The 25437-nt window shown below is 41.8% G+C and overlaps 1 protein-coding gene across 1 annotated transcript; it reads left to right on the forward strand.

Moving 5' to 3' along the window:
• The first annotated feature begins 1451 nt into the window (after positions 1-1451).
• LOC133878382 (fatty acyl-CoA reductase 3-like) lies at positions 1452-23697 on the forward strand. Its single transcript, XM_062316933.1, has 10 exons — positions 1452-1618; positions 1756-1859; positions 2821-3023; positions 4955-5055; positions 5274-5466; positions 21944-22105; positions 22242-22323; positions 22458-22724; positions 23161-23288; positions 23381-23697. Exons 1-10 carry the CDS (start codon positions 1540-1542, stop codon positions 23535-23537), a joined length of 1476 nt encoding a protein of 491 aa, XP_062172917.1. The 5' UTR covers positions 1452-1539; the 3' UTR covers positions 23538-23697.
• Positions 23698-25437: the final 1740 nt, after the last annotated feature.

Below are 25437 nucleotides of genomic sequence, written 5' to 3' on the forward strand. Positions count from 1 at the left end.
TTTTACCTTAATTATTTTTTTTTTTCTTGAGAGTTGAGGGGGGGCCATGGCCCCCACCGGCCCCCCCCTCTCTCCGTCATTGCCCCTGACTCTGTAAGAGCCAACCTTGATATGATCCATTTAGTTAAAACGATCGTACCCTTCAATCTTAATACGACTCACTTAAATAACGAGTTGACACGACACTACTCATTTGACCAATTATATAATAAATTTTATAAAATAAAAAATAAAAAATTGAAAAAAAAAAAAAAAAAAAAGAAGAAGAAGAAGAAGAAGAAGACAAAATATAAACTAAAAAGGATGAACTACTACTTTCATGTTTCATTGTTTCGTAAAAAAAAAAATAAAAAAAAAATTAACTTGTCTGGACAAACGGCCAAAGACACCCACGATGCCACAGAAATGCTGAGTTACGGCGAGAGAGAAGGAGAGTTTCCTTGCGATCAACTTTTCCCGGCTTACTATCTGAGTTTTGCTCCATCTACAAGAAATAACAAAGAAAAAGTTAGATGAAATGAAAGTGTAAAGAAGAACTAGAGAAGACTAAAGAAGTGAAGAGTCTCGAAGACTCGAACTCTCAACTAGGAGAGTGTGTATCTGCGTGAAACAAGACTCGAGGTCGAGGTGATCAGACGTTCAAATTGATAATTGATTGATATTTGCCTTATTTGATAGGCGTGTTACTGTGGAACATGTGCATAGGCCGTAGGCAGCGTAGTGAAAACTAGTTAGAATCATGCAAGGCTTGCAAGCAAAAGTAAAATTTAGTTGGAAAGTGACGAAAATGAGTGAAAAGTTTGAAAATTAAAAGTGAAAACTTGAAAGTCAAATGTACTAAAAGTGTGCATGTCTTGTGTTTTATATGTGTATTACTAGCGTTTTGTTACTTTTGAAAGAGAGGGTAACCGTAAAATCTTACTTTTCTTTTAAAAAAAAAAAAAGAAAAGGTTTTAGTATACGAGTTGAACCAGTCAACTTGTGGATTAGATGAGTTGACTTGTTAATGACCATTTTATTAAATAGGTCGATCTTTTTATGACTTAAACCTTTTTAAATTTATCCCTAACTATTTAATTTTATATTAAATTTGTACCGAATTTATAAGTATCGTCAATAATTGACGGTCATATATATATATCCATATTTGTACGGATGCTTTTAAGTCGCCAACCGGCTTGTCTAAGAGTTGGCTGACTGTCAATTTTCAAGCAACATACGCAAATACGATTTTTATTTCAAGAGGAGCGTTGCGATGTAACACGATGGCGGGTAACAGTACGATTCTTTAAACAAATATCAAAGCCGTACGATGTTTGTTTTAAACAAATATCTTTATTTTTTATTTTTTTTGTTATGAGCGAAACAAATATCTAGCTACTTAATGGATACGAAACAATACTATATATACAAACCAACATACCTCACAAATTCGCCAAAGAAATTATCTACGATCCTTGCTTAAGATCGTCACAGTTATCATTGATCACCATTAACGTACTACTCTAGATCTCTCTCTGTCTCTCCCATTTCTTTTCCATGGAGTTGGAAAGCATGCCCCAGTTTCTTGAGAACAAGACTATTTTAGTCACTGGTGCTACTGGCTTTCTAGCAAAAGGTACGTACGTAACGTGTAAATTAATATATATACCTCTGAACCTCTTTCTTTCTGCATGTCTACGTGTGTATCTGTTCTAAGAGATGATTTTATTTTTACTCCGCAACGACTTTGCTTGAATCTATCCATGCACGCAGCTTTTGTGGAGAAAATACTGAGAGTGCAACCAAATGTCAAAAGGCTTTATCTTCTCATAAGAGCTTCAGATGTTGCGTCTGCCACACAACGCTTGCATAATGAGGTATATAATATCCCATTTTCTTTTTTTTCTCTGCAAGAAAGTACTAAATGCAAACAACTATATATGGGTGATATATTGGAAGATTGATATTTTCGGGGGCTCTCCTAATAAGATTATAATATAATACGATGAAATACTGCTCAATTAAAATAATCTTAAACATATGAGTTTGATTCCGGCCAATTATATATCATATGTTAACTGCTCACATATTTGACATATTTCAATGTGTGACTTCACCTTTTTACATTCACACACACATACACACACACATATATATATATATATATATACACGCTTAACAACCTCACTCATATATGAGTGTATATATGGCCGACTCAATATATTTTGAAGCCAAATATGACAATTTAAGTGAAATATATATATATATATATATTACTATTAATATTCTATTTTTTATTTAAAAATGATTCTTCTCGTTTTTTGGAATGCAAAATTACTATTTAAGTTTTTGTATTCAAGTTTTTCTAACATTTCATTTCAATTGATAATATGACTAATCCAATATTTAATATTAGGTAGGATTTTATCAATAAAATAAATTTAAAAAATTGAAAAATAAAACCTGATTTGTCAAAGGAATTATTTCCAATTCACGTTAATATTTATGATAGGATTATCTAACACTTTCAACCTGCACAAGGAAAGATATATTAGTTCTTTTGCCAATCCATGCATCCAATTGCCAGTTGAGATCAAAATCTATTGATGTCCCTTTAAATTTTGATTGGAATTTTGGCTGCTCAATGCTAATCCCAAGGCCCAAAAAATCTTTACCCACGACGTAATTGAATATTATTATTATTTTCATTATCTCCATTATTCCAAAAAATAAGACGTTTAAAGTCGGAGAATAGGTTTTATTTAAAATTAAATTTATTTAATATTATTTGAAATCTTCTACTTTTATTGTTTTAACTTTTTAATAATTATTTCCCAGGTCATTGGAAAGGATTTATTTAGAGTTGTCCGGGAGAAGTGGGGTGCGAATCTAGATTCATTTATATCTGAAAAGATTATCGCGGTTCCGGGTGATGTCTCTTATGAGAATTTGGGAGTCCAAGATTGTGAACAAAGAAAGGATATGTGGAAAGAAATAGACATCATCCTAAATTCTGCTGCTACCACAGCCTTTGATGAAAGGTAGTAAACAACGAATCCCGCTTCCATGCGGTAGTAAAAACTACTGCATGGATGCTGTGAAATTTTGTATGGTTTACATTTTGCCACATCTTAGACAAACAATTAATTCTATTCCACGTTTATTTGGCTATTTTAGATTGATTCACCACTTCCATCTCTCTCTCTCTCTCTCTTTCTGTAGGAGGTAAACACAAGATATAAAGGCCTCAACTTATAATGCAAATGCATACCCAATTTTTTTTTTTTTTTTTTAAACATACAAACTAGGTATGAAAAGTTACAAAACCCAGATAAAATGAAATTCTCCTTACCCAGTTGAAGATCGAAAACAAACATAGAAGAACGCAAAATAAAAACAAACAAAATCCATAGAAAAGAAGGAATTCACCTATAATCCAAACCCATTAACCATTTTTTTTTTTTTAATACGAACTGGGTAAGAAAACTTGTAGAACCCAGATAAAATGGAACACAAGTGGCTATTTGCCTCCATTGCCATGGCCAAGACCAAACAAAAGAGTACGTTGAAAGTTAAGGCCCTTATATCTGGTGCTTATCTCCTACAGAAATAAAGAGAGAGAGACGAAAGTGGTGAATCAATCTAAAATGGCTAAATAAACGTGGAATAGAATTAATTGCTTATCTTAGATGTGGCAAAATGTAAACCACACAAAATTTCACAGCATCCATGTGATAGTTTTTATTACCGCATGGAAGCTGGATCCGTAAACAACAACCATTTTGAAATGTTAAAATAATAATAGATTCCTAGAAAAGGATACAAAAATAAAAGAACGAATCCCCAATTGCAAGGGATCTTTGTCCTTTTTCGAATTTTGTTAGGACATAAATTAGTTACAATCTAGTTAATTTGTACTTAATTCATATAAATCCTTTTAATAAAGTAACATATATTTTTAAGCATATATGTGAGAAGCTCATAAGCACATACTTTCCTATTAATTAATTCCTTATAAAAAAAAAATGAAAATATATATTATTAAAAAAACATGTACTTTTCGTATAATAAGCAACACTTACAATTTATTTGATTGGGTCTATTCTCTTTCCTAAGTATTCTATCAATCAAATTGAGTTGAACCTTATTGAATCCAGCAAAACTTCAATTGAGTTGGACTGCACTGTAACTAACCAGCCCAATTATGAAATCAACCAATTTTTTCAAAAATGTTTTTATTTTATAACAACCAATCAAAAATTCATATTAAATAAATACACGATTTAGATTATTTAATGCATACCTTAAGTTAATAAGAGAATTAGTCATGTTAAAATATAGGAAAAAGTTCACGTACTCTTAAAAGTTGATGAAATTACCACTTAATTGATAATGTCTTCTTCAAATTTTCAATTGGGATAATGTCATTCCTAAACTATTAAAAAATTGTCAATGTCCACATAAAACAGTAAAAAGACAAAAATAATCTTACAATTTTTTCAATAAGACAGAAATACCCCCATAAATTTATTTTTTTAAAAAAAAAAAATTTAAAAAACCAATTTTATTTTTTTTGAAAAAAGCTTTTTTTTTAATTTCTTCAAAAAAATTTATTATTATTTAAAAAAAAAATGAAAACTTTTTACCTTTTCTTTTAATTTTTAAATTTAACCACCCCTGATTTGGGGGTGTAAAAACACACAATGGAGGAACATTTTCCAAATTAAAAGTTTATGTGAATATTGTCAATTAGGTGATAGTTTTAGAGGGTTATGTGGACTTTATTCTAAAATATATATATATATATATATATATATATATATATATATATATATATATAAGTATGTTTATGATTAGATTGATTGAATTAGTTTACCAGTTTCAATTTTTAAAACAATATTGTTTAATAATTGTTCATAAACTAGAGATGAGATGATTTGAATTATTATTATTTTCTTTTTCATTCTCTTAGATATGACGTGGCACTGGGCATCAATACATTTGGCGCTTTGCATGTTTCGGGCTTTGCCAGGAATTGTGTCAACTTAAAAGTTCTCCTCCATGTATCAACCGGTTCGTCTACATAAATTTTGCCCTGCTTATTTCTTACACTGAATCTGTTGTGTATTAAAATTTTTTTACTTAACCAAAAAAAGAAAAAAGAAAAAAAAAAAGGGAGGATTAAAGTTCTTGTGTAGTATGGTTGTATAGCAGTTAACGGTTATTGGTAAAGAGTGCAGTATTTTCAATTGACAGCGCCGGCAATGATTGATGTTGTTTTTCAAATTCAGCCTATGTGTGCGGCGAAAAGAAGGGGCGCATACTAGAGAGGCCATTTCAAATGGGAGAGACGCTCAATGGAACCTCAAGATTAGATATCGAAGCCGAGAAAGAAGTTGTGGAGGAGTACCTAAACAAACTGCGACGACTAGGTGCCACTGACGGAGCCATCACATCTGCCATGAAGGGTCTTGGAATTAAAAGGTTTTTATGATTCTAAAAAAATAATTAATTTTTCATTTTTTATTTTTAACTTTAAGTTATCCTTGAAGAAAAATTATAAATAGTAATTATAGTCCCAGTTGCTACTCGGTTACTTGGTGTGATCTCAATCACGTGGGGGCTTGCCTTCATCATAGGTATGATTAATTAATTACCTCATGGTTCATATAATAAGCATGGTACGTTGTTGGTGGAAAGAATTAGTACTATAGAACCTTACAATTAAGGGCAAGATATATTAGAAGCAAAAAGTTTTGAGAATAAAGTTATCGTCCCAAATAAGATGAAACCAGTCGAAGAGATGAGAAAATGGAAGCTAAGGCGCCAAAATTCCTAATGGATAGTGAAAATAAATATTAACTTCTAAATAATCAAGTATGTGTTCGAGTGCAATAAAACATCTTAAATGTGGAAAATAAAAGAGACAAGATATTTGTTGACGAAGTGAAAACTCTGTGAAGAGAGAAACTATTTCGGGGCAGTCAAACCTAGAAATTTCATTATCCAAAGACAAAGCAAGTTACAAAGCACTCATACTCACAAAACCCATTGTAGTAGTCATACCTTTAACTATAACACGAAGCCCATTGTGAATACTTCCCAACCAAGTCTCCTACTTGAAGGAGTATTGTCTTTGATGGATTCTTTTACCTTAGGGCCGACCCCTAAGATAGACTTCACACGAACTGTTGAGCACACATCGGCAACGGCTTGAGAGTTAGCGGATCTTCAATTCTCCCTAAACACCCTCTCAAAGCACTATAAAATTCTATACTAAATTCTTACAATTAACAAGCCTATAGCCTTCTATATTAGGCTTAAAGAAAACCTAATTCTACTCAAAATCGAACTCTGGCTGTGGAGCGTCCGGACGGAAGATTACCTTGTCCAAACAGTCTTCTGTGACCGCCTTCCAGATTAGCGCAAATCCTTCCCATATCAGGTCCACGTCCAGACGGCTTGGCCGAGCTTCCAGACGGTCTTCGCTGTAACTCATTTCCGCGCTTGTAAAAGAAACCTGGAATATTCTGAAATGTTGGACAACGTTCGAATGTGTTACCACGTTGTCTTGACGTATTGCAGAAACTTTTCAAATAGTGTCGACTGAAATTCAACTCCGTGTAGAAATTGGAGAAGCTTGACCTAGCGTTCAGACGGTGTTGCCTTGACGTCCGAACGTCTTCAACGCTGAATCTTCTAGACATTGCGGGGCGTTTGGAGGCCTTCAAAGGCCAGTCCGGACGGTTGCACAGGAACCAGCTAGCTGACTTGAAATTTGCATGGAATCTTTATGAACATCTTCTAGAAACTTGTGACAAGGCACAAGGTTTGAAATAAACATTGTCCCTAAAACATGAAGATTCTTAAAAGACCGATAAACCTGTTTAAATAGCAACCATTACATAAAGTGTTTTTGTCATCCAGGATGTAGCTAACATAAAATACTAACAGATATGGCCAACATTTTTAATGAGTAGGGGTCAAATAAACTGAAAATCAAATCACACCTTGTTTTAAAAAAAAAAATATATCAAACGAATTGCCCATAAGCTATAGCACCCACCCCCAGCTCTGTCTTTGGAAGCAAAAGTTCACATTGTAGAACTTCTGTGTGCAATAGATTGTCATGCAAACATACATGATAAAGATGAGAAAAATCTATGTACCCCTCAAATTATTACTTAAAATTGAAAATAAAAAGTTGTCAATATCCTCCAAAGGCCAACAAATAAACCAAAAAATGATCATAAATATTTTTCAATAAGACAAAAAAGTATCCCTCATGGCCGAAGGGGGTTGCTGAACCACCCCCTAGCCATTTGGAGGTGGTTTGGCCACGCCTTCAAAGTGTTTTCTTGCTCCATTTGGGGGGGATTTGGCCACCCCCGTTCGAGCAATGGATTTTTTCGATTTTTTTTTTTTTTTTTTTTTTTTATTAAAGGTATTTTTGTCATGGATGTAGAGATATTGTCAATTAGATGATAGTTTGAGGGGTTGAGAGGGGTATGTGAATTATGATAGAGAGCATTGGTAGGGAAACCTTTTAGTTTATGCCGAAATCTTCATGGCCAACTCCACACCAATGGGGGTTCCTGCAACCATAGAGAAAAATGGGTTAGAAGCCTGTAGGGGCGAGCCAATGGGGATACCTCCAATGTTGATCTAAGTTAGTTGAGAACTTAGAAAAAGCCCTTCTTCCTCGAGAGAAAGATTTCTAGAGTTAGTGTATGTGTGTTTTTGAATGAAGGAATAGAGTGCTTACCTTCCCTTTTGAACCATGTTCCCTCCAATTGAATGTCATTCCTCAATTGATTATGCTTGCACAAATTCAAAAATTTGTGGAGATAATTTCTTGGTCGAATGAGACCCATCCTCAATTGATTATGCTTGCACAAATTCAAAAATTTTAAAAATTAAAAACCTAAATTCTGATTGTTCTTCTAATCAATTGGTTACGAGCTTCATTGCTCTAGCTCCATCTATTTACACCATAATATATATGTATTTTTGTTATTTTATTTATTTATTAAATATTTATATTTTCATTTGGTACTTTTTTATGCAAGGTGCTATGGGGGGCATGGATATATTTTCTTAGAAAATGGAACAAAACAAACCGAACCCAAAAACACAACCAAGCATTTTAAAAAAAAAAAAAAAAAATTGATAAATATACTTTGGCCCCCTAAACTAACAACCATTTTTTTTTTACCCCCATGAACATACATGTGTGACACTTAAATACATTGAATTACCATTTTGTTGCAATTAAGTCACTTTTTTAGGGTTGATCATTAGAGTGGATGAAAAAACCGTATTTTGACCAAATTTTTCCAAAACTATTCTCATTTTGAACATTGAAAAACTAGATTTACCCATTATATTTATTAATCAATAGAAAAGCCTAAAATTTAAAAACAAGAAAAATAAAAATAAAAAAAAATAAAAAAATAAAAAAATAAAAATAAAAAAAAAAAGTGGAAACAAGGGGGTCTTTTTTTTTCTATAAATTTTGTTTTATAAAATTTTATTATTATTTTAGTTTTAAAGAAATGATGGGTATTATAGGAATAATGACAAAAAATTGGTCACGTGCCACTCACATGACCACTTTTCCATCCAAACAGACGACAACCTCTAACAGAGTGGGTTAAATACAATAATTTGGTAGTTTGATATATCTAAGTGTCATAGTTGTCAGTTGTGGCTTTATAAAAATTGGTTGTTAGTTGAAGGGATTAAAATATATTTAACGCACAAAATAGTACTAATATTTCTACTTTTCATTTTTCATTTTAAGAATCAAAATCAACCCAGAAACACGAAGCCCCCATTTTCCTCTTCTCAATTCATATCCCTCACTTTCTTAGCTGGCAAATACAACAAAAACAGAAAATGAAAAGGCTGAACACGAAAACTAACCACAATTTCCACTCCTTAAAGAATGTAAAAATTAGTGTTTGGAATTTCGGAGAAGAGAGAGAGAGAGCTTTTCCAATTCCAATTAAACATGCAACAAGCAAACAAATACATAGAAAGAAACCAACCCAAATGCGCAATGCCCAAATTTTCCTCATTTTTATTTCATTTCCCTCACATTCTTATAGCCAACCAAACACGGAGGGAAAAGAAAAATGCAAAGGGGGGAACACAAAAAATTACCACAAAATCTGACTCCCACTGCCCTTCAAATTTATCGATTGTAGGACAAAACCTTAAATCAACCCTCTAAAGTGAAAACAAAGAAAGTGAAACAATAGAGGTCTAGGCTGAAACCGAGAGAGAGAGAGAGAGAGAGAGAGAGAGAGAGAGAGAGAGAGAGAGAGAGAGAGAGAGAGAGAGAGAGAGAGAGAGAGAGAGAGAGAGTTGAGGAGAGTGAGATTTGAGAAATATTTTTGTTGTGAGAAAAAAAAATGGTGTTTGTGTAATGTGTAAGATAGCTCTCGGCTAATGGGTACGACAGAATGGTAAAATACTTCAACTTTGAAGTTTATGGTTGTGGTAGTCCTCTAAAAATGAAAATTTGAGATACTTTTGTGGCTGCTTGGTGCTTCAACAACGAAGAGAAAGACAGAAAGAAAGATTTGCGAGAGAGAAATATTTCAGTGTTAGAATGAATTTAGATGAGGAATTCTTTAATGGGGAATTTGTATGTGGCACCATTGACTCCTGCCTTTCTTATTATTTGTTGAGGTCAAATTTCAAATGTAACACGTGTCAGCTCCTGAGGTTTCCGGACTCCGAACGATTAGAGCAAAAGCCTGGGAACAACTTTCTCCAAGTCCTGCAAAACAAAAGGACCGGCGGGGTTTCCGGCCAAATCCCCTCCGACGATCAAATTAATATGGGTTCAAAGTATGAGGGATGGAAAATCTTCTTTTTAGATTGGATCACCTGGAAAAAATGTTGTTGTTTTTATTCCTTTGTTTGTTCTTTATTGTCCCCCTTTTCTCCTTAGTCCGTACGGCCATTTATTACTCTGAGATGCTTATCTTTTCCTCATTAATGCCCTTCGGCCGTCCCAAATGGTCATCTCACGCCGCAGTTCATGCTTTCCTGTATGGCGGCGGTTGTCATTGACCCGCTGGACCACTGCTTTTTTATGAAGTGATTTCCCCATTAATGCCTCCATTTAATGTTTCACTGTTCCTCCTTTCCTCTCCGGACTCTCCGTGTTATTGCCGTTGGGCTCTGCGCTTGTCCGGGGTCACCAGAAGCTCTCTTTTAATTTATACAAATTTCCCTAACAATTACCCCCCGAATTCTCTCTCATTTTCCATAAGGAGACGGGAATTCTGGCGATGCCCACCGAATCCCCAAGAGGCCGGACCCTACATCGATCTGTCTTTGACGCTTGGGTTTTGAGAATGAAGTTCTTAGTGTCGCAATTTCAGGTAGTGGGTCTCGAACATCCCAATTACTTGTGGGTGTCGTATCTATTCCCCCTTGGTATGGGGAAACGACGTGTCTGTCCACTGCCCCGCTTTAGAGCTGATACCTATATCCCGTCTACCATGGGTGAATTTCGATCGTCTTAAACGGGCGGCCGTTGGGATGCTTTCTTGCTGGTTAATGGTGCTCAGCCTTTAAGCGTGAGGCTCCTAAAATAAGTAATTATTCAATGACTGAAGTGCACCTTTTCGGTTACCGTGCTGACAGTATGGACGCTCGCCACCATCAGTCAGACAGTCGTGTCCTCTCACCTTCCAGAGGCTGTCGGCCTTATTATAAATATCTCCTGTTGACATCGACTCCGATCATCCTTTCCATCGTTTACCCTGTTTTTGTCTTCTTCTTCTTCAGCTCCATTTCTCCATTAGTTCTTTCGATCACCAAATGACTATCACTCGCAGAGGAGATTCAACGATTATGGGCCACGCGGCCACTTCCGGCGAACCAGTTCCTTTGGCCATCGTCCCACCTCCGATTACCAGACTCGGGGTCGTTCGCTTGGTGCCGCCGGAAGACCGGTTGGAGTCGACTTGGCTGGCGAATCACGAGTCGGCCCTCCGAAGGGCCTACAACATCGGCCCCTCCGTCAACGTCTTCTTCCAAGAGCCCGGATCGCTGGGAATAGCCGGCGGCGAGGTCACCCTGACAGAGCGCATGCTCATGGCAGGCGTACGGCTTCCGTTTCCAAAGATCGTTCGTGAGGTGTGTGCGTTCCTTGGGGTAGCCCCCGGTCAGATAGCGCCGAACGGCTAGAGATACATAGTGGCGTCGTCTATCCTATGGCGGCTGGTCCTCGGAACTGAGATGGATGCCGCTCAGTTCTTCAGCATATACCGTCCATCTACTAAGGACGGGGCCGTCGAATTGCGGGTGCGCCAGGATCCGATATTCATTTACCTGGATCAGCGCAAGTACGGGAATAACAAAGGTTGGAGAGAGCAGTTCTTCTGGGTCTCCGGGGAATGGGAATGCCCTTCCCAGTCAGTCATTCCGGACTCCGAACGAGTGCCCAGAGAATGGAGGCCATTGGTCGACGACCTACGGATCTTACCCACACTGAGCATAGCCAAGGTCAAAGAGGTCAACACCATGCTCTCCTTTTCGGCTAGGGCGGCCCAGTCGTCGATCGACTATGAAAATCTCGTTTCAGTTCAAAGCCTGAACGAGTGCTTCGGGTACCGGATCCCGGAGCAAAAAGTGATCTTGGACAAGCGGGGGACCCCGATCACCTGATGGTCCGTAACGACTAGTAGGCCCATTCCGGGTAAGGTTCTGAGGAAGGTCGCCCACAAAGGGAGTACGCCTGGGCGGCAGGCCGTTCAGTCTCCCCGGAGAACACGCGCCTCAAAGGCTCAACAAACACAGGTCCCGGCTTCCCGGGGCCCTGAGGTCCTCCCGGACAGGCCGTCTTCTGACTCATCAATCGGCTCCGATGACTCCATTATGAGGGAGATTGACGAAGTAGCCGAGGCCGTGTCCGAGGAAGAGGAGGGGGATTCTTCCCCGGCCGTAAAGATCCTTCCCCGAGACCCCCGGACGGGTCCCTCTTCCCCCGGCTTAAGCGCCCGCTCGCCCCCCATTTCTTTCAAGGACACCGTCGAAGAGGTGGCCACTGCCGCTGCTCCCATCGAAGTGGCGGAGCACTCTGCCGTTTCTCCAACTGATTCCAACCTTCCCTCACGGCCTGCAGTGGGCTCGGTTACGCAACATGAGGTGCCCCTACTTCAGCAGAAAGGGAAGAGGGTCGCTACGGGGGCCGAAGAGGGCCCCGAGTCCAAAAAACCTCGAGCCCAACGGGACAGTGGGTTCATGGTCGGCCGGATTCTAGCTATGGCCAAGATTTACGCTCCCCCGAGCGGCCCGAACCCTCCGACCGCTATGTCCCTTCCTGCGCCCACTACGCCGGAATTCCCTCCAGCCGATCCCGTTGCCTGTCCGGAGGCCGAATCGACCCCCGGAGTTGAGGTTGTCGTGGGGGGCGAAGTTCCTCCTAGTGGGTCACCAATTCATCCGCCACTGAGGGAAGAGCCAGACACTTTTTCTCAGGAGTTCAATAAGTTACAAGAAGAAGTGGCCTCCGAAAGGGAGGCACTCGAATAGGGTTCGCCGATATTCGCTTCATCCTCCAGGCCCGAGTCCCCGATCCCGATTCCAGTCCACGCGGCCCCCCAAGCTTCAACCTCCGTGCTTCCGGACGCCCCTGCGGCTGCCGGGCTACAGCAGGACTTCCGAACCGACGGGCTGGCGAGATGTCCCTTGGAAGCTCTAAGCTCCCTGGTCTCTCCGGACTACAGTCCCCTATTCGGATAGCTCCCAGTGGAAAGCTACGCCGAACAGCTTACCGGGAAGATCCTTCAGGTATGTGGTTCCGACAATCTTTACTTGGGTTGAAATTGTCTGCCACTCCCACTCACTTACTGATGCCTTATTTCTGTTTAGTTCGCCGTGGACGTTGCAACCTCCTGAAGGAGCATTCGCGATACCGAGCAAGACCAACAGGAATCCGTTCGGTCGTTGGAGGCTCGCGTGAAGGAGTTGGAAGAGGAGTCCAGGGGGCAAAGGAGGGCTTTGGCCGAGTCCGAAAAGCACCGGCTGAGATTTCAGAAACTGTCCGAGCTTCGGGGAAGCACGCTACAGACCACCCTGGACAGCTGCGAAAAGATGGTCAGCGACATGGGGGCCCTAGAGAGCAACTTATCCGCAGCCCAAGCTCGGCTAAAGGATGCACTCTCCGAGAAGGCCAAACTCGAGGCTACACTGGAGGTCGAGCTTCAGTCTTCCGGCTCTTTGCGGGCGGCCATCCAGTCCCTGCAGGCCGAGAATTCGGCCTTGAAATCCGAACTTCAATCAACCCTGGCGGCCAAAGATCAAGCCTTGCTAGACAAAGAGAAGCTCGCCGGGGAAAGGGATCAAGCGTTGTCCGAGAAGGGCATAGCACTCACTGCCAGAGACCGGGTCAAGTCGGACCTCGAACAGGCCCTTGCTGACAAAAAACAAGCTATCGACCTTCAGATCAGCGCGTTTGAGGATAGGAGAGAAGCAGTGGAAAGAATTGAAGAGCTTCATCTCCAGGTGGTTGAGCTGACGAGGGAGCTCTCGAGGGTTCCGGAGCTCCGAGACGCCACATGGGCCGTGGGCTTCAATTGGGGCTTCGAGTACTACAGAGGTGTCGCCAGAAGCGCCCCTGCCGGTGACGAATCCTTCAAGGATCTCGACATCAGCACCATCCAGATACCGGACGAGGCCTTGGAGACCATGGCTAGGCTAGGAGTTGACCAGTTCCCTCACGTAACCGACTGGAGTCCAAAAGCCCCCGAACCTGCTCCCGCAGGGGATTCAGAGTCAGGGTCCACTTCCTCTACGTCCGGGGCCGCGCAGTCCCCGGAGAGAGGGGGAGAAGGGGCTCCTTCCTCTAGCTGCGCACCCGGCGACCAATGATGACTCTCCCCCCTCTCTCTTCTTTTTTGAAAACATTGATGTATTATTTTGCTTTATCATTTTTCAATGAAAGAGGATCCGTATGCCTTATTTATTGCTGCCATTAATACTCATCTCCTCTGACCTTGCTCCATTAATGGCTACCGGCCCGAATTCACTCCCAATTCAGCTTTTTTAGAGTTAGGTGCACCTGCCCTTGCAAGGATCACGAGAGCATTAAACAACTTCAAGCGTGTATATATATGTGTTTCCAGACCTCCCCTAACCATCATATTTTCATTTCAAATTCCAATACTTGCTTTCTCTGGTCTGGGTCGTGATGTCCTTGCGATTCCAGCACTTAGACCTGGGGATAAGAGCGCCTCATTTTCACGCTTTGGTCCCCAATTCAAGCACCTTGACCCACCTGGAGGCGTGATCTTCGGCTTTATCGAGCAAGGGAGGCGCGATCTCCGGCTTTATGCTGGAGATATTCCACTGCTCGTCATGCCCGGTTGGGAGTCGCCGGTCCTTGTTACGAGTTCCTCTCGTAGTCGGCCATGGCGTCGAGTGGACCCCATCGTCCGACTTCCCCGCCACTCTCCAACTTTGCATTGGGCACGGCGCCGGGCAGACGGGAACCCAACTATTCAAAGGCTCGAGGCCGATGACCGGTTACCGCACAAGGCCTGCCTTCATGCTCACCAGCTAAAATATTTTGCAATATGTAACTGTATATTTTGTCAATAAGCATGTCCTTTTTCTCTCAAAATATTCCCTTTCAAGGTTATTCTTCTGTTATTCTTGAGCACTTACTTTTACCTTTAACTGTCGCAACCAAACAAAAGTGTAGTGCTAGCTCTCCCTCTCCCTGCCCCCCTAAATCCTTGCGTTCCCGGTGGAAGGGAATGGAGGGATTTTGTATTGCAGAGAGGTGAGTCCACTCTATGGAAAGTAAGAGGTTGTAATTAGGCCGCTAAGCCCTTTCCAGCCTCGTGTCCGAAACCCAGGGGGGGCAAGTCCGAGATCGGACATCCTCCCGTTTTCCCCTATTAAAGGCGGGTTCCTCTCCACCCCCCTGTCCGAAACCCAGGGGGGGCCAAGTCCGAGATCGGACATCCTCCCGTTTTTTCCCTATTAAGGGCGGGCTCCTCTCCACCCCCCTGTCCGAAACCCAGGGGAGGGGGCCAAGTCCGAGATCGGCTCCACCCCCCTGTCCGAAACCCAAGGGGGGGCCAAGTCCGAGATCGGACATCCTCCCGTTTTTTCCCTATTAAGGGCGGGCTCCTCTCCGCCCCCCTGTCCGAAACCCAGGGGGGGCCAAGTCTGAGATCGGACATGATTGCCTTCATTGTTGCAGGAATAGAATAGTTACTTTACAAGGATGTATAATTTCAAAAATAATACTTTTTAAGATGATCTACATTCCAGACTCTCGGCACTGTTTTTCCTTGTCCTGTGGTCAGGCGGTAGGCCCCATTTTTGCTGGAACTGACTATTCGGTACGGCCCCTCCCATTTTGGGCCCAGTTTCCCATCAGTCAGCTCTTTAGTCATTAGGTTCACCTTTCGTAGGACCCAGTCACCAACCCCGAACGACCGAGGCTTCACCTTCTTATCATAATACTTTGCTACTCGGCTTTGATATGCTGCGGATGCTACACGGGCATCTTCGCGCCTTTCCTGCAACAAATCCAGTTGTAGATTTATCCCCGCTTCGTTCAACCCCGGATTATAGTGGGCCACCCTAAAGCTTGGTGACCCTACTTCCACAGGGAGTACTGCTTCCATTCCATAAGTTAGAGCGAAGGGGGTTTCCCCTGTAACAGTTTTGACAGTAATTCGATAGGACCAGAGCACTTCGGGGAGATATTCGACCCAAGCTCCTTTCTTGGGGTCGAGCTTCTTCTTTAATATTTGGACCAGCGTCTTGTTGGTGGCCTCAACTTGGCCATTAGATTTGGGGAACACGGGGGTCGAGAAGCTTTTTCTTATGCCCAGTTCGGCACACCATTCTCGGAAGCGATCACAATCAAATTGCTTTCCATTATCGGTCACCATGGCGTACGGGATACCGAATCTGCATATCACAGACTTCCATAGGAACTTTATAACATTTTCCGTGGTTATTGCGGCTAACGCCTCAGCCTTGGCCCACTTGGTGAAGTAGTCGACCGCAACCACAATGAATTTTCGATTTCCCTTGCCCGGCGGCATGGGTCCGACGATGTCAACTCCCCATTTTGCAAACGGCCACGGCGAGGTAATTGAATGAAGATATTCCGGGGGGCTGTTCGACAAACGGGTGAATCTCTGGCATGTATCACACGCTTTCACCATCTCCTTCGCGTCTTTGATCATTGTCGGCCAATAATATCCTGCCCTCACAACTTTGTTCGCCAACGCCTTCGCTCCTGAATGGTTTCCACACACACCATGATGTACTTCTCTCAAGACATAGTTCGCATCTTCGTTCGACAAGCACTTCAGTAGGGGCAGGGAGTACCCTCGTCTATAAAGTACCCCTCTGACCAGAACATAGCGAGCTGAATTCCGGACGACCTTCTGCGCTTCCGTTTTCCCTGGGGGAAGTTCTCCTGTCTTCAAGTACCGCACGATTTCTGTTCCCCACTCAGGCTCCGCTTCATTCAACTGCATCACTTCTGCATCTGCCGATATCGTTGGGGAGGCTTTAACCAAAATCTTGTAGCCTCTTACGGTCACTGCCGGGTCTGTACCCGAGCCAATACGCGAAAAGGCATCCGCCAGGCCATTTTTTTCCCTGGGGACTTTGGTTAGAACAATCTTATCAAAGTAATGGTGGAATTGGCGTACCTTGTTTAAGTATTGCAGCATCTTCGCCCCTTGGGCAGCATAGCTCCCGTTCACTTGTTCAACTACCACACGCGAGTCACTCCGGATCTCTAAATTCGTTATTCCCATCTCCCGGGCAATCTCCATGGCCGAGAGGACGGCCTCGTATTCAGCTTCATTGTTGGTTGCGGGAAATCCAAACTTGAGGGCATACCAGAATTCTTCTCGATTGGGACCCCGGAGAACTATCCCGGCTCCACATCTCCCCGCTACCGACGAGCCGTCTACACAGGCCGTCCAGGTTGAGTCCTTTGGTAACTCCTCCACTCCTGGTGCCTCATTCATCTCTACTACAAAATCTGCCAGAGCCTGTCCCTTCACTGCCGTCCGGGGGTGGTATTCAATATCATATTGCCCCAATTCAATTGCCCAATTGACCAATCTTCCTGATAAATCCGGTTTCTGCAATATTTTTCGGAGGGGATATTCTGTTAATACCCGAACAGCGTGTGCTTGGAAGTAGGGCCTTAACCTTCGTGCCGAGATTACAAGAGCGTATGCCAACTTTTCTATGCGGGGGTATCGTTCCTCCGCACCATGCAGAACCTTACTCGTAAAATATACCGGCCTCTGCCTGCCGGACTCCTCTCTTACTAGCACCGAGCTGACTGCAGTCTGCGAAACCGCGAGATACAAGTAGAGGATCTCTCCTTCCATCGGGCGACTCAGGAGCGGGGGATTAACCAAGTATGCTTTCAATTCCGCGAAGGCTTGCTCACATTCTTCCGTCCAGCTGAAGGCTTTTTTCAGGACCTTAAAGAAAGGTAGACATTTATCCGAGGATCGGGAAACAAAGCGATTCAATGCCGCTAACCTTCCTGTCAACCGCTGTAGCTGTTTTGTCGTCCGGGGGGACGGCATTTCCAGAATTACCCTCACCTTGTCAGGATTCGCCTCGATTCCCCTCTGCGACACCATAAATCCTAGGAATTTTCCGAAATCAACACCAAATGCGCACTTCTGCGGGTTCAATTTCATGTGGTATTTGCGTAGCGTATCAAACGTCTCCGCCAGGTCCGCGACATGATTACCCGAGGTCAAGCTCTTAACCAGCATGTCATCTACATACACTTCCATTTTCCGGCCGATCTGGGCCTCGAACATTTTATTCACAAGCCTCTGATAAGTGGCCCCAGCATTCTTTAGTCCGAACGGCATTACTTTGTAGCAATATAATCCCCGATCAGTAGTGAAAGAGGTTTTTTCCTGGTCAGACTCCGCCATCCGTATCTGATTGTAACCGGAGAAAGCATCCATAAAGCTCAACACTTCATGTCCCGCCGTCGAGTCTACTAGCTGATCAATCCGGGGAAGGGGAAAGCAATCTTTAGGACAAGCCTTATTGAGGTCCGTAAAGTCTACGCACATCCTCCACTTTCCGTTCGCTTTCTTCACCAAGACCACGTTGGCCAACCATTCCGGATAATCAACTTCTCGAATGAAACCGGCTTCGAGCAGTTTGCACACCTCGGCTACAATCGCCTAGTTGCGCTCAGGCGCAAAAGTTCTCCTCCGCTGCTTCACGGGTCTGTAGTTCCGATCGACGTTTAGTCGATGCTCGATAACTGAGGGGTCTATTCCCGGCATTTCATTATGTTCCCAAGTGAAGATATCAACATGGTCACGGAAAAACCCCACCAGCTTCTTCTTTTCCGCCTCCGGGAGCTGCGCTCCAATCCGGAGCTTCCGGTTTTGGGGCCCGACCGTTACATCCTCCAAGTCGCCGGTCGGACTCCTCATCTGTAATTGCTATTTACTTGAAGAGCCTGCCCCCACATCGAGGCGTGCATCTCTGGAAGGGCTTGCCCCCACACTGGGGCGCGCATCTCTGGAAGGGTTTCCCAAGGAGATGTTATAACATTTGCGAGCCACCTTCTGCTCTCCCCGGACCACTCCTACTCCATCATCCGTCGGGAACTTCATACAAAGGTGAGGTATCGAAGTTACCGCTTTTAGCTCGGCCTGAGCCGTCCTCCCAAAGATTGCGTTGTAAGCCGACGATTGGTCGACTATAAGGAACTTGACCGGAATTGTCTTCTGGGTGGGGGGACTCCCCACGGTAACTTGCAATTCAATCGATCCCAAGGGCATTACCTGCTCCCCGGCAAACCCTACCAAAGGGAAGCGGAAAGTGGAAACTTTATCCCTGCTAATCTTCATCAAATCGAAAGCTGATTTGTATAGGATATCGGCAGAGCTGCCATTGTCCACCAAGACCCGGTGTATCCTATGATTCGCTATCACCATGGTCACCACCAGGGCATCAGAGTGGGGCATGTACACCCCTTCATAGTCCTCGTCCGAGAAAGCGATGGTCAGCTTCTCACGCTTGGCTGTTTTCAACGGTCTTGCGACCGAATAAATGGACACCTCCCTCATCTCTCGGGCATACGACTTTCGGGCCGAATAAGTCTCACCCCCTCCTCCAAAGCCTCCAGTTATAGTCTGAATTTCTGGAAAATCGCCCGGCCCCTCGTGCCGACCGCGGCTTCTAATCCGCTCTCGCTGACGCGCCCTCTCTGCCTGGAAATCTCTATCAGGTTGTCGAGCCGGCCTCCTCTCGTAGCGGTACGGGGGACGTGCCGGATGTGCATCCCGGCCGCCCGAACCTTGACCCCCAGCTGGTCTATTCAGCGGAAATCTTGCCGTCAAGTCCTCACGCTTACCCAAAAAACGTGTCAATTTGCCATCAGCTATGTACTTCTCGATCATTTCTTTCAAGGCAACGAATGTATTGGTCCAGTGGCCGAAGGAGTCATGATAGTGACAATATTTATGGCGATTGCGGGGATGCGGCCGGCCCTTTATCGGGGACGGATCCTTGTAATTCGGATCTTTTCTGATCTCCATAAGGATTTCTCTAGCTGGGGCATTAACAGGCGTCCAGCTGTAATTTTCGACTCTCTTGACAGGCTTGCGCTGAGTGAACTCCTTCCTTACTGGAACAGTTCCCTGCTTCGATCTTCCTCTATCCCCGGAACCACCTTTCGTAGCTTCCTCCGTCTCTCGAAATGCCCGAAGGGTTTCTTCCTGGTTCACAAATTCCTCCGCACGATCATAAAAATCCTGCAATCTCTCTGCCGGCCTTCTCGCCAAATCCGCCATAAGAGCGCCATCCTTCCTTATGCCCTGGTAGATGGCACAATGAATGAATTGCTCGTTTTGGCTTTCGGCGGCCAACCTCTCCTGATTGAAGCGGAGCAGATAACTTCTTAATGACTCCTGAGGGCCTTGCTTGATGGTCATCAATTGCTGAGCAGGCTTTTTGCGGACAATACCAGCCATAAACTGGGACGCAAACTTTCTAGCAAGGCTTTCGAAGTTCGCGATCGAGCAGGCCGGCAGGGTCCTGAACCACTCCCTGGCTCCTCCCGCCAAAGTAAGGGGGAAAGCTCTACATGCGACTTCGTCCGGCGTGGCATGCAGCGCCACATGCGCACGGAAACTTGCCAAGTGCTCGATGGGGTCCCCCAACCCCGTATACACCGGTATTTCGGGCATCTTGAACTTGCTTGGGAGTTGGCGCGACATGATATGTTCAGTAAAAGGGGACACAGCGGTGGAAAACAAGCTGTCGGTCAGCAAAGCTTTTCCCTTCACTCCCGCTTGAGCAGAACCCATCAAATAATCGCACTGCTGCTCTAACTTAGTCAACTTTTCTACCCACTTCTTTTTCCCTTTTTCATCCTTCTTCGCAAGGTTAGCAAGTTCAGCGTCACTATCAGTCTCACCCTCATCTCCCGCTACTCCTTCCGGATGCCCAACATCGCGCTTGTGGTTCCTCTGGCCACTCTGCGACACTTCTTCTTGAGTTTCCTGCCATTCCGTGCGATCTCGTTCCTGCAACTCCTTCTCGAGCCGCGCTACCTTTTCATTTAGGCGGGCTATCTCTGCCTGGGGATCATGTGAGGGCCCCGCCTCTTCACGCATATTCTCTTCAGTCATACTTCTTCGAGTCAACCGCGTACTCACCATGAAAGGTGTTAAACACGCTTGTATTGGCGGGAACACGCGACCACGTCGTTCCCACAGACGGCGCCAAAATGTTGAGGTCAAATTTCAAATGTAACACATGTCAGCTCCTGAGGTTCCCGGACTCCGAACGATTAGAGCAAAAGCCTGGGAACGACTTTCTCCAAGTCCTGCAAAACAAAAGGACCGGCGGGGTTTCCGGCCAAATCTCCTCCGACGATCAAATTAGTATGGGTTCAAAGTATGAGGGATGGAAAATCTTCTTTTTAGATTGGATCACCTGGAAAAAAATGTTGTTGTTTTTATTCCTTTGTTTGTTCTTTATTGTCCCCCTTTTCTCCTTAGTCCGTACGGCCATTTATTACTCTGAGATGCTTACCTTTTCCTCATTAATGCCCTTCGGCCGTCCCAAATGGTCATCTCACGCCGCAGTTCATGCTTTCCTGTATGGCGGCAGTTGTCATTGACCCGCTGGACCACTGCTTTTTTATGAAGTGATTTCCCCATTAATGCCTCCATTTAATGTTTCACTGTTCCTCCTTTCCTCTCCGGACTCTCCGTGTTATTGCCGTTGGGCTCTGCGCTTGTCCGGGGTCACCAGAAGCTCTCTTTTAATTTATACAAATTTCCCTAACATTATTAAAAACGATGTCGTTTTAACATCAATGGTGACCATTTTCTCGCCAAGAATATCAAATTTTTATAATATTAACGACAACCATGAAATGTTGTTCCTGATATAATTATATTATTTCTGTAGGAGTAACGATTATAGTTTTCACTAACACAAACTTATATTATGTATGTATCATTGTCGCTGATACATTTTTTTTAGCAAAAAGAGCTAATTTCCTAGTATTAGCGACAGCAATAGTCATCATGAATAGATGAATTATTTGCAATGAGTACTATCATAGCCAATACCTTCCTGCAACATCCGGAGCGAGAAAATGTTCGTGCAGTACTCCAAAATGTTGTCACTCGTAAATACTTATCAAAAGATCGACGTCATTTTGGTCATTGATACTTTAGTTGCTAAAGACCTATTTTCTTGTGAAAGTTCGTTAATAACATATATATGGCATAATATTAAGTTGAAACCTTAATTCCAATTATGTAGCAGTACTCGAAATAATTTTTGTGAAGTAATAAGAGTCTCTTTCTTCTGTACATAATTGATTAATTACTTGATTTTGCCATTTTTGTTTTGATTTATTTTGTTTCTTTACTTTATTAACTGCAAGGGCAAAACTATATGGATGGCCAAACACTTATGTCTATACAAAGGCAATGGGAGAGATGCTTTTAGGACGCTTTAGCGAGAACCTGCCCCTTGTTATCATACGTCCCACCATGATATCCAGTACTTACATAGAGCCATTTTCTGGTTGGATTGAAGGCGTGAGGTACTAATATATAGTTTAACATAGATTTATAGTAGCTACAATTTTTAGAAAATATCACATCTTGTTTAGTAATCAACAAGAATTGGTTCGTTCTTTCTTTTTTCATACCTAATTCATCCTTGTTTACTTGTTACAGAACCATTGACGGCATAATTGCTGCCTACGGTAAAGGGAAATTGAAATGCTTTCTTGGCTATCATGAGACAATCTTAGATATAGTGAGTTATATTCATTCTTCAAGTAAATGTACACGCACATCTATTTGTAATTGCTTCTACGCTTGTTTTTGTCCATATACATTTTGCTAATTAAGTAAGCTTCTAGAATTGATCGAACTTGAAAAATCATGCAGATACCGGCAGATATGGTGGTAAATTGTATGATTGTGGCCATGGTGGCTTGTGCAAATCAGTCTTCTGAGATCATCCTCCATGTGGGGTCTTCCTGGAGAAATCCAATAAAATTGTCAAGTTTTAGAAATTTCATCCGTTCATACTTCACTGAAAATCCGTTGGTTGGTAAAAATGGAAAATCAATCAAAGTCGGCAAGTTGATGGTGTTGAACAGCATGGCTAGTTTTCGTGCATACATGGTTATTCGATACATACTTCCACTCAAGGTTTGTCTAAGTCTACTCCCATAACCAAAATTATGTCCAGAAAATGAAAGCTTAATTAGGGTTTGTTTAGTTCTTGTTTCCAGTAACAGTTTTCTATTTTTAAATTTTCAAATTAATAATAAATAAAAAAACAACAGTGTAAAAGGATTGGGAAAGTAGCTTATTTATACAGACCACCAAAGTCAAAATAATATGTTTTTAGCTTCTTTTCAGCTTAAACTAAAATTATTGAAAAATATCATAATAAGAAAGCTCTTGTTAATGGGGCTAAGCATGGTAATTAACTTGATTTGTCGAAGGAAAATACGTTTATTTATGGCCAAAAAAATGTGGTAAGACCTTAATCCTGGTATCATATTGTAGCAAATTTCTGTTGCAACCGATTTGGCTTTTGAGAAGAGTTTAAGATCATAAGTGTTCTCCTCTTATTTTCTAGGTATTTCAGATTGCGAATGCAGTGATTTTCCAGTACAATCAGGATATGATTATTGATCTTAAGAAGAAGATAAAGTCAGGGATACGATTGGCTGAACTTTACAAACCATATGTGTTCTTTACGGGCAGGTATTTATGACTTATCTTGGTGCTCGCTTAAATAATTTACCAATTGTTCTTTCATTGTATCCAATTATAATAAGCTTTTCATTTCCATACAGATTTGACGACTCCAACACAGAAAAGCTACAAATGGTAACAAGTGAGAGTGGTGTTGATGCACATTTGTTTGGCTTTGATCCCAAGAGCATTCATTGGGAAGACTACCTTTTGAATACTCATATTCCTGGCCTCATAAAGTACGCATTGAAATTATAACTTGAAGGATTCTATGTTTTCACTGCGTACGAATGATGTATTATGTTTAGAAACTTCCTTGGACTGTATTAGTTACTTACTGTTGCGTAAAATAAACGAAATTAAACTCTTCCTTGAAGTGTATTAATAGTTACTGTTGTGTAAAATAAACAAAATTGAAGAATGCAAATAAAGAAAATTAATAGATAAAAATACAAAATTTACGTACTTTGACCAATGATCGATACTTATGCCCACAAGTGATGAGGTTTTCCTTCATGATCAAATTCTGTAAAATTGGGTAACGTACAAACTCTCTTCTCAAAATGCAAACTCATTAAAACCCTAATTTGAGTTTAGGGTTTATATATATATATATATATAGAGAGAGAGAGAGAGAGAGAGAGAGAGAGAGAGAGAGTGGTGTAAAATATTCAAAAATACCTATGTAATCCTAAAAATCAAAATCAAGGAACATAATAAAAATTTCCAATTTGACTTGAACTTTGTAAATAAACTAAAGGTCGTCGATCTATACACGTCTTCACCAATGTAAATCATTTCTTCCCACAGTATCTCTAACTTAAATAGTATGTCTACATCTACTTATTTTCACATTTCAAGAGTGACATATAACCCCAAGGGGTGGCCCAATGGTCAGGACGGGATAGTAGAGCATTTCTCCCTTCTGATCCCAGGTTTTAATCCTTAGGGTGATACCTCCTCTTAGGTCCAACCACCCGGGCATAGTCCGCATTTAAAGGCTCAATCTCTAAAGTGGTGTCAGGGATTAGTCCAGGGATCCTGGTGGGCCTCTATGCTTGACTACGCTACCACTGTGTGTGGCCCACTATTCCGAAGTACGCTCCGTTATAGGTGAACTGGAATACCCTGATAAAAAAAAAAAAGTGACATATATAGAAGAACAGTAGCCGTGCGCTATCCTTGCCTCATCCACTCCAACACCCTGCTTTTTCACGTGCGATCTCTTTTTTTGCAGTTTGAAATCACCAACATTTCACTAGCGTGATTATATGATACAAGCTCAATAAATAAATTTAATGTTGTCTGCAATAATATTAAAAAAGAAAAGAAAAGAAAAACATTATAATATTGAAGGCCTTCTATTTTGACATATAAGACCAATTTTAAGCATGTGTTGCATAATAATATATTAGGAAAACTTCACTTATAACTCTTCATTTTTCATCACTTTTACAATTAAGTACTCAAACTTTAAAAAGTCTTAATTTATAGTATCCATCTTTCAATTTTTTTCAATTTCAACATTCCGTTAGAATTTTCCGTTAAATTCTGTCAAAATTCTCAAAAAATCCCTCCTTTTTTTTTAGGAAAAAAATTGCAAGGATTTAAGTATTGGTCAGAATTTAATAAAATTTGCAAAAATACCCATTCCTGCATCATAGGTATATTAGTAGTGGGCCTAGTGTTCTGAGTATAATAGTATTAAACCTTTGCCTTAGTAGTATAATGGGTCTTTGGCCTTATTAGTTTAGTAAGCCTTTAAGTGGGTCTATATAAACAAGCTAAGACCAATAAATTGTTTTAGGCATTGAAGTTGTAATCCAGTCTTAGATTGAAAATAGAGGGGGAGTACCTCGAATTACTCATGGAGGTTTTGCGCATCCTCGAATTTGCCTGTTATCAGTGTTTTCCATTTTCCTGATCAATTCCATTTTAATTTCTTCTTCCATTTCTCTCTATTCCGTTTCTTCACTGTTCTCGTTAATTTCTTTCATCAAATCATCATTCATTTCTTTAATTCATCATAATCTTCCATTTTCATTTACAATTTCATAAAGCAAAACCCTAGAATTTCTAAACAGATAAAATATTTGTTACATCCTAAATCTTTGAAAAAATTTCTAATTTTTTTTTTCAAAAAAAAAAAAAAACAGGC

Source organism: Alnus glutinosa, chromosome 9, assembly GCF_958979055.1.
Source record: "Alnus glutinosa chromosome 9, dhAlnGlut1.1, whole genome shotgun sequence".
NCBI classification, from domain to species: Eukaryota; Viridiplantae; Streptophyta; class Magnoliopsida; order Fagales; family Betulaceae; genus Alnus; species Alnus glutinosa.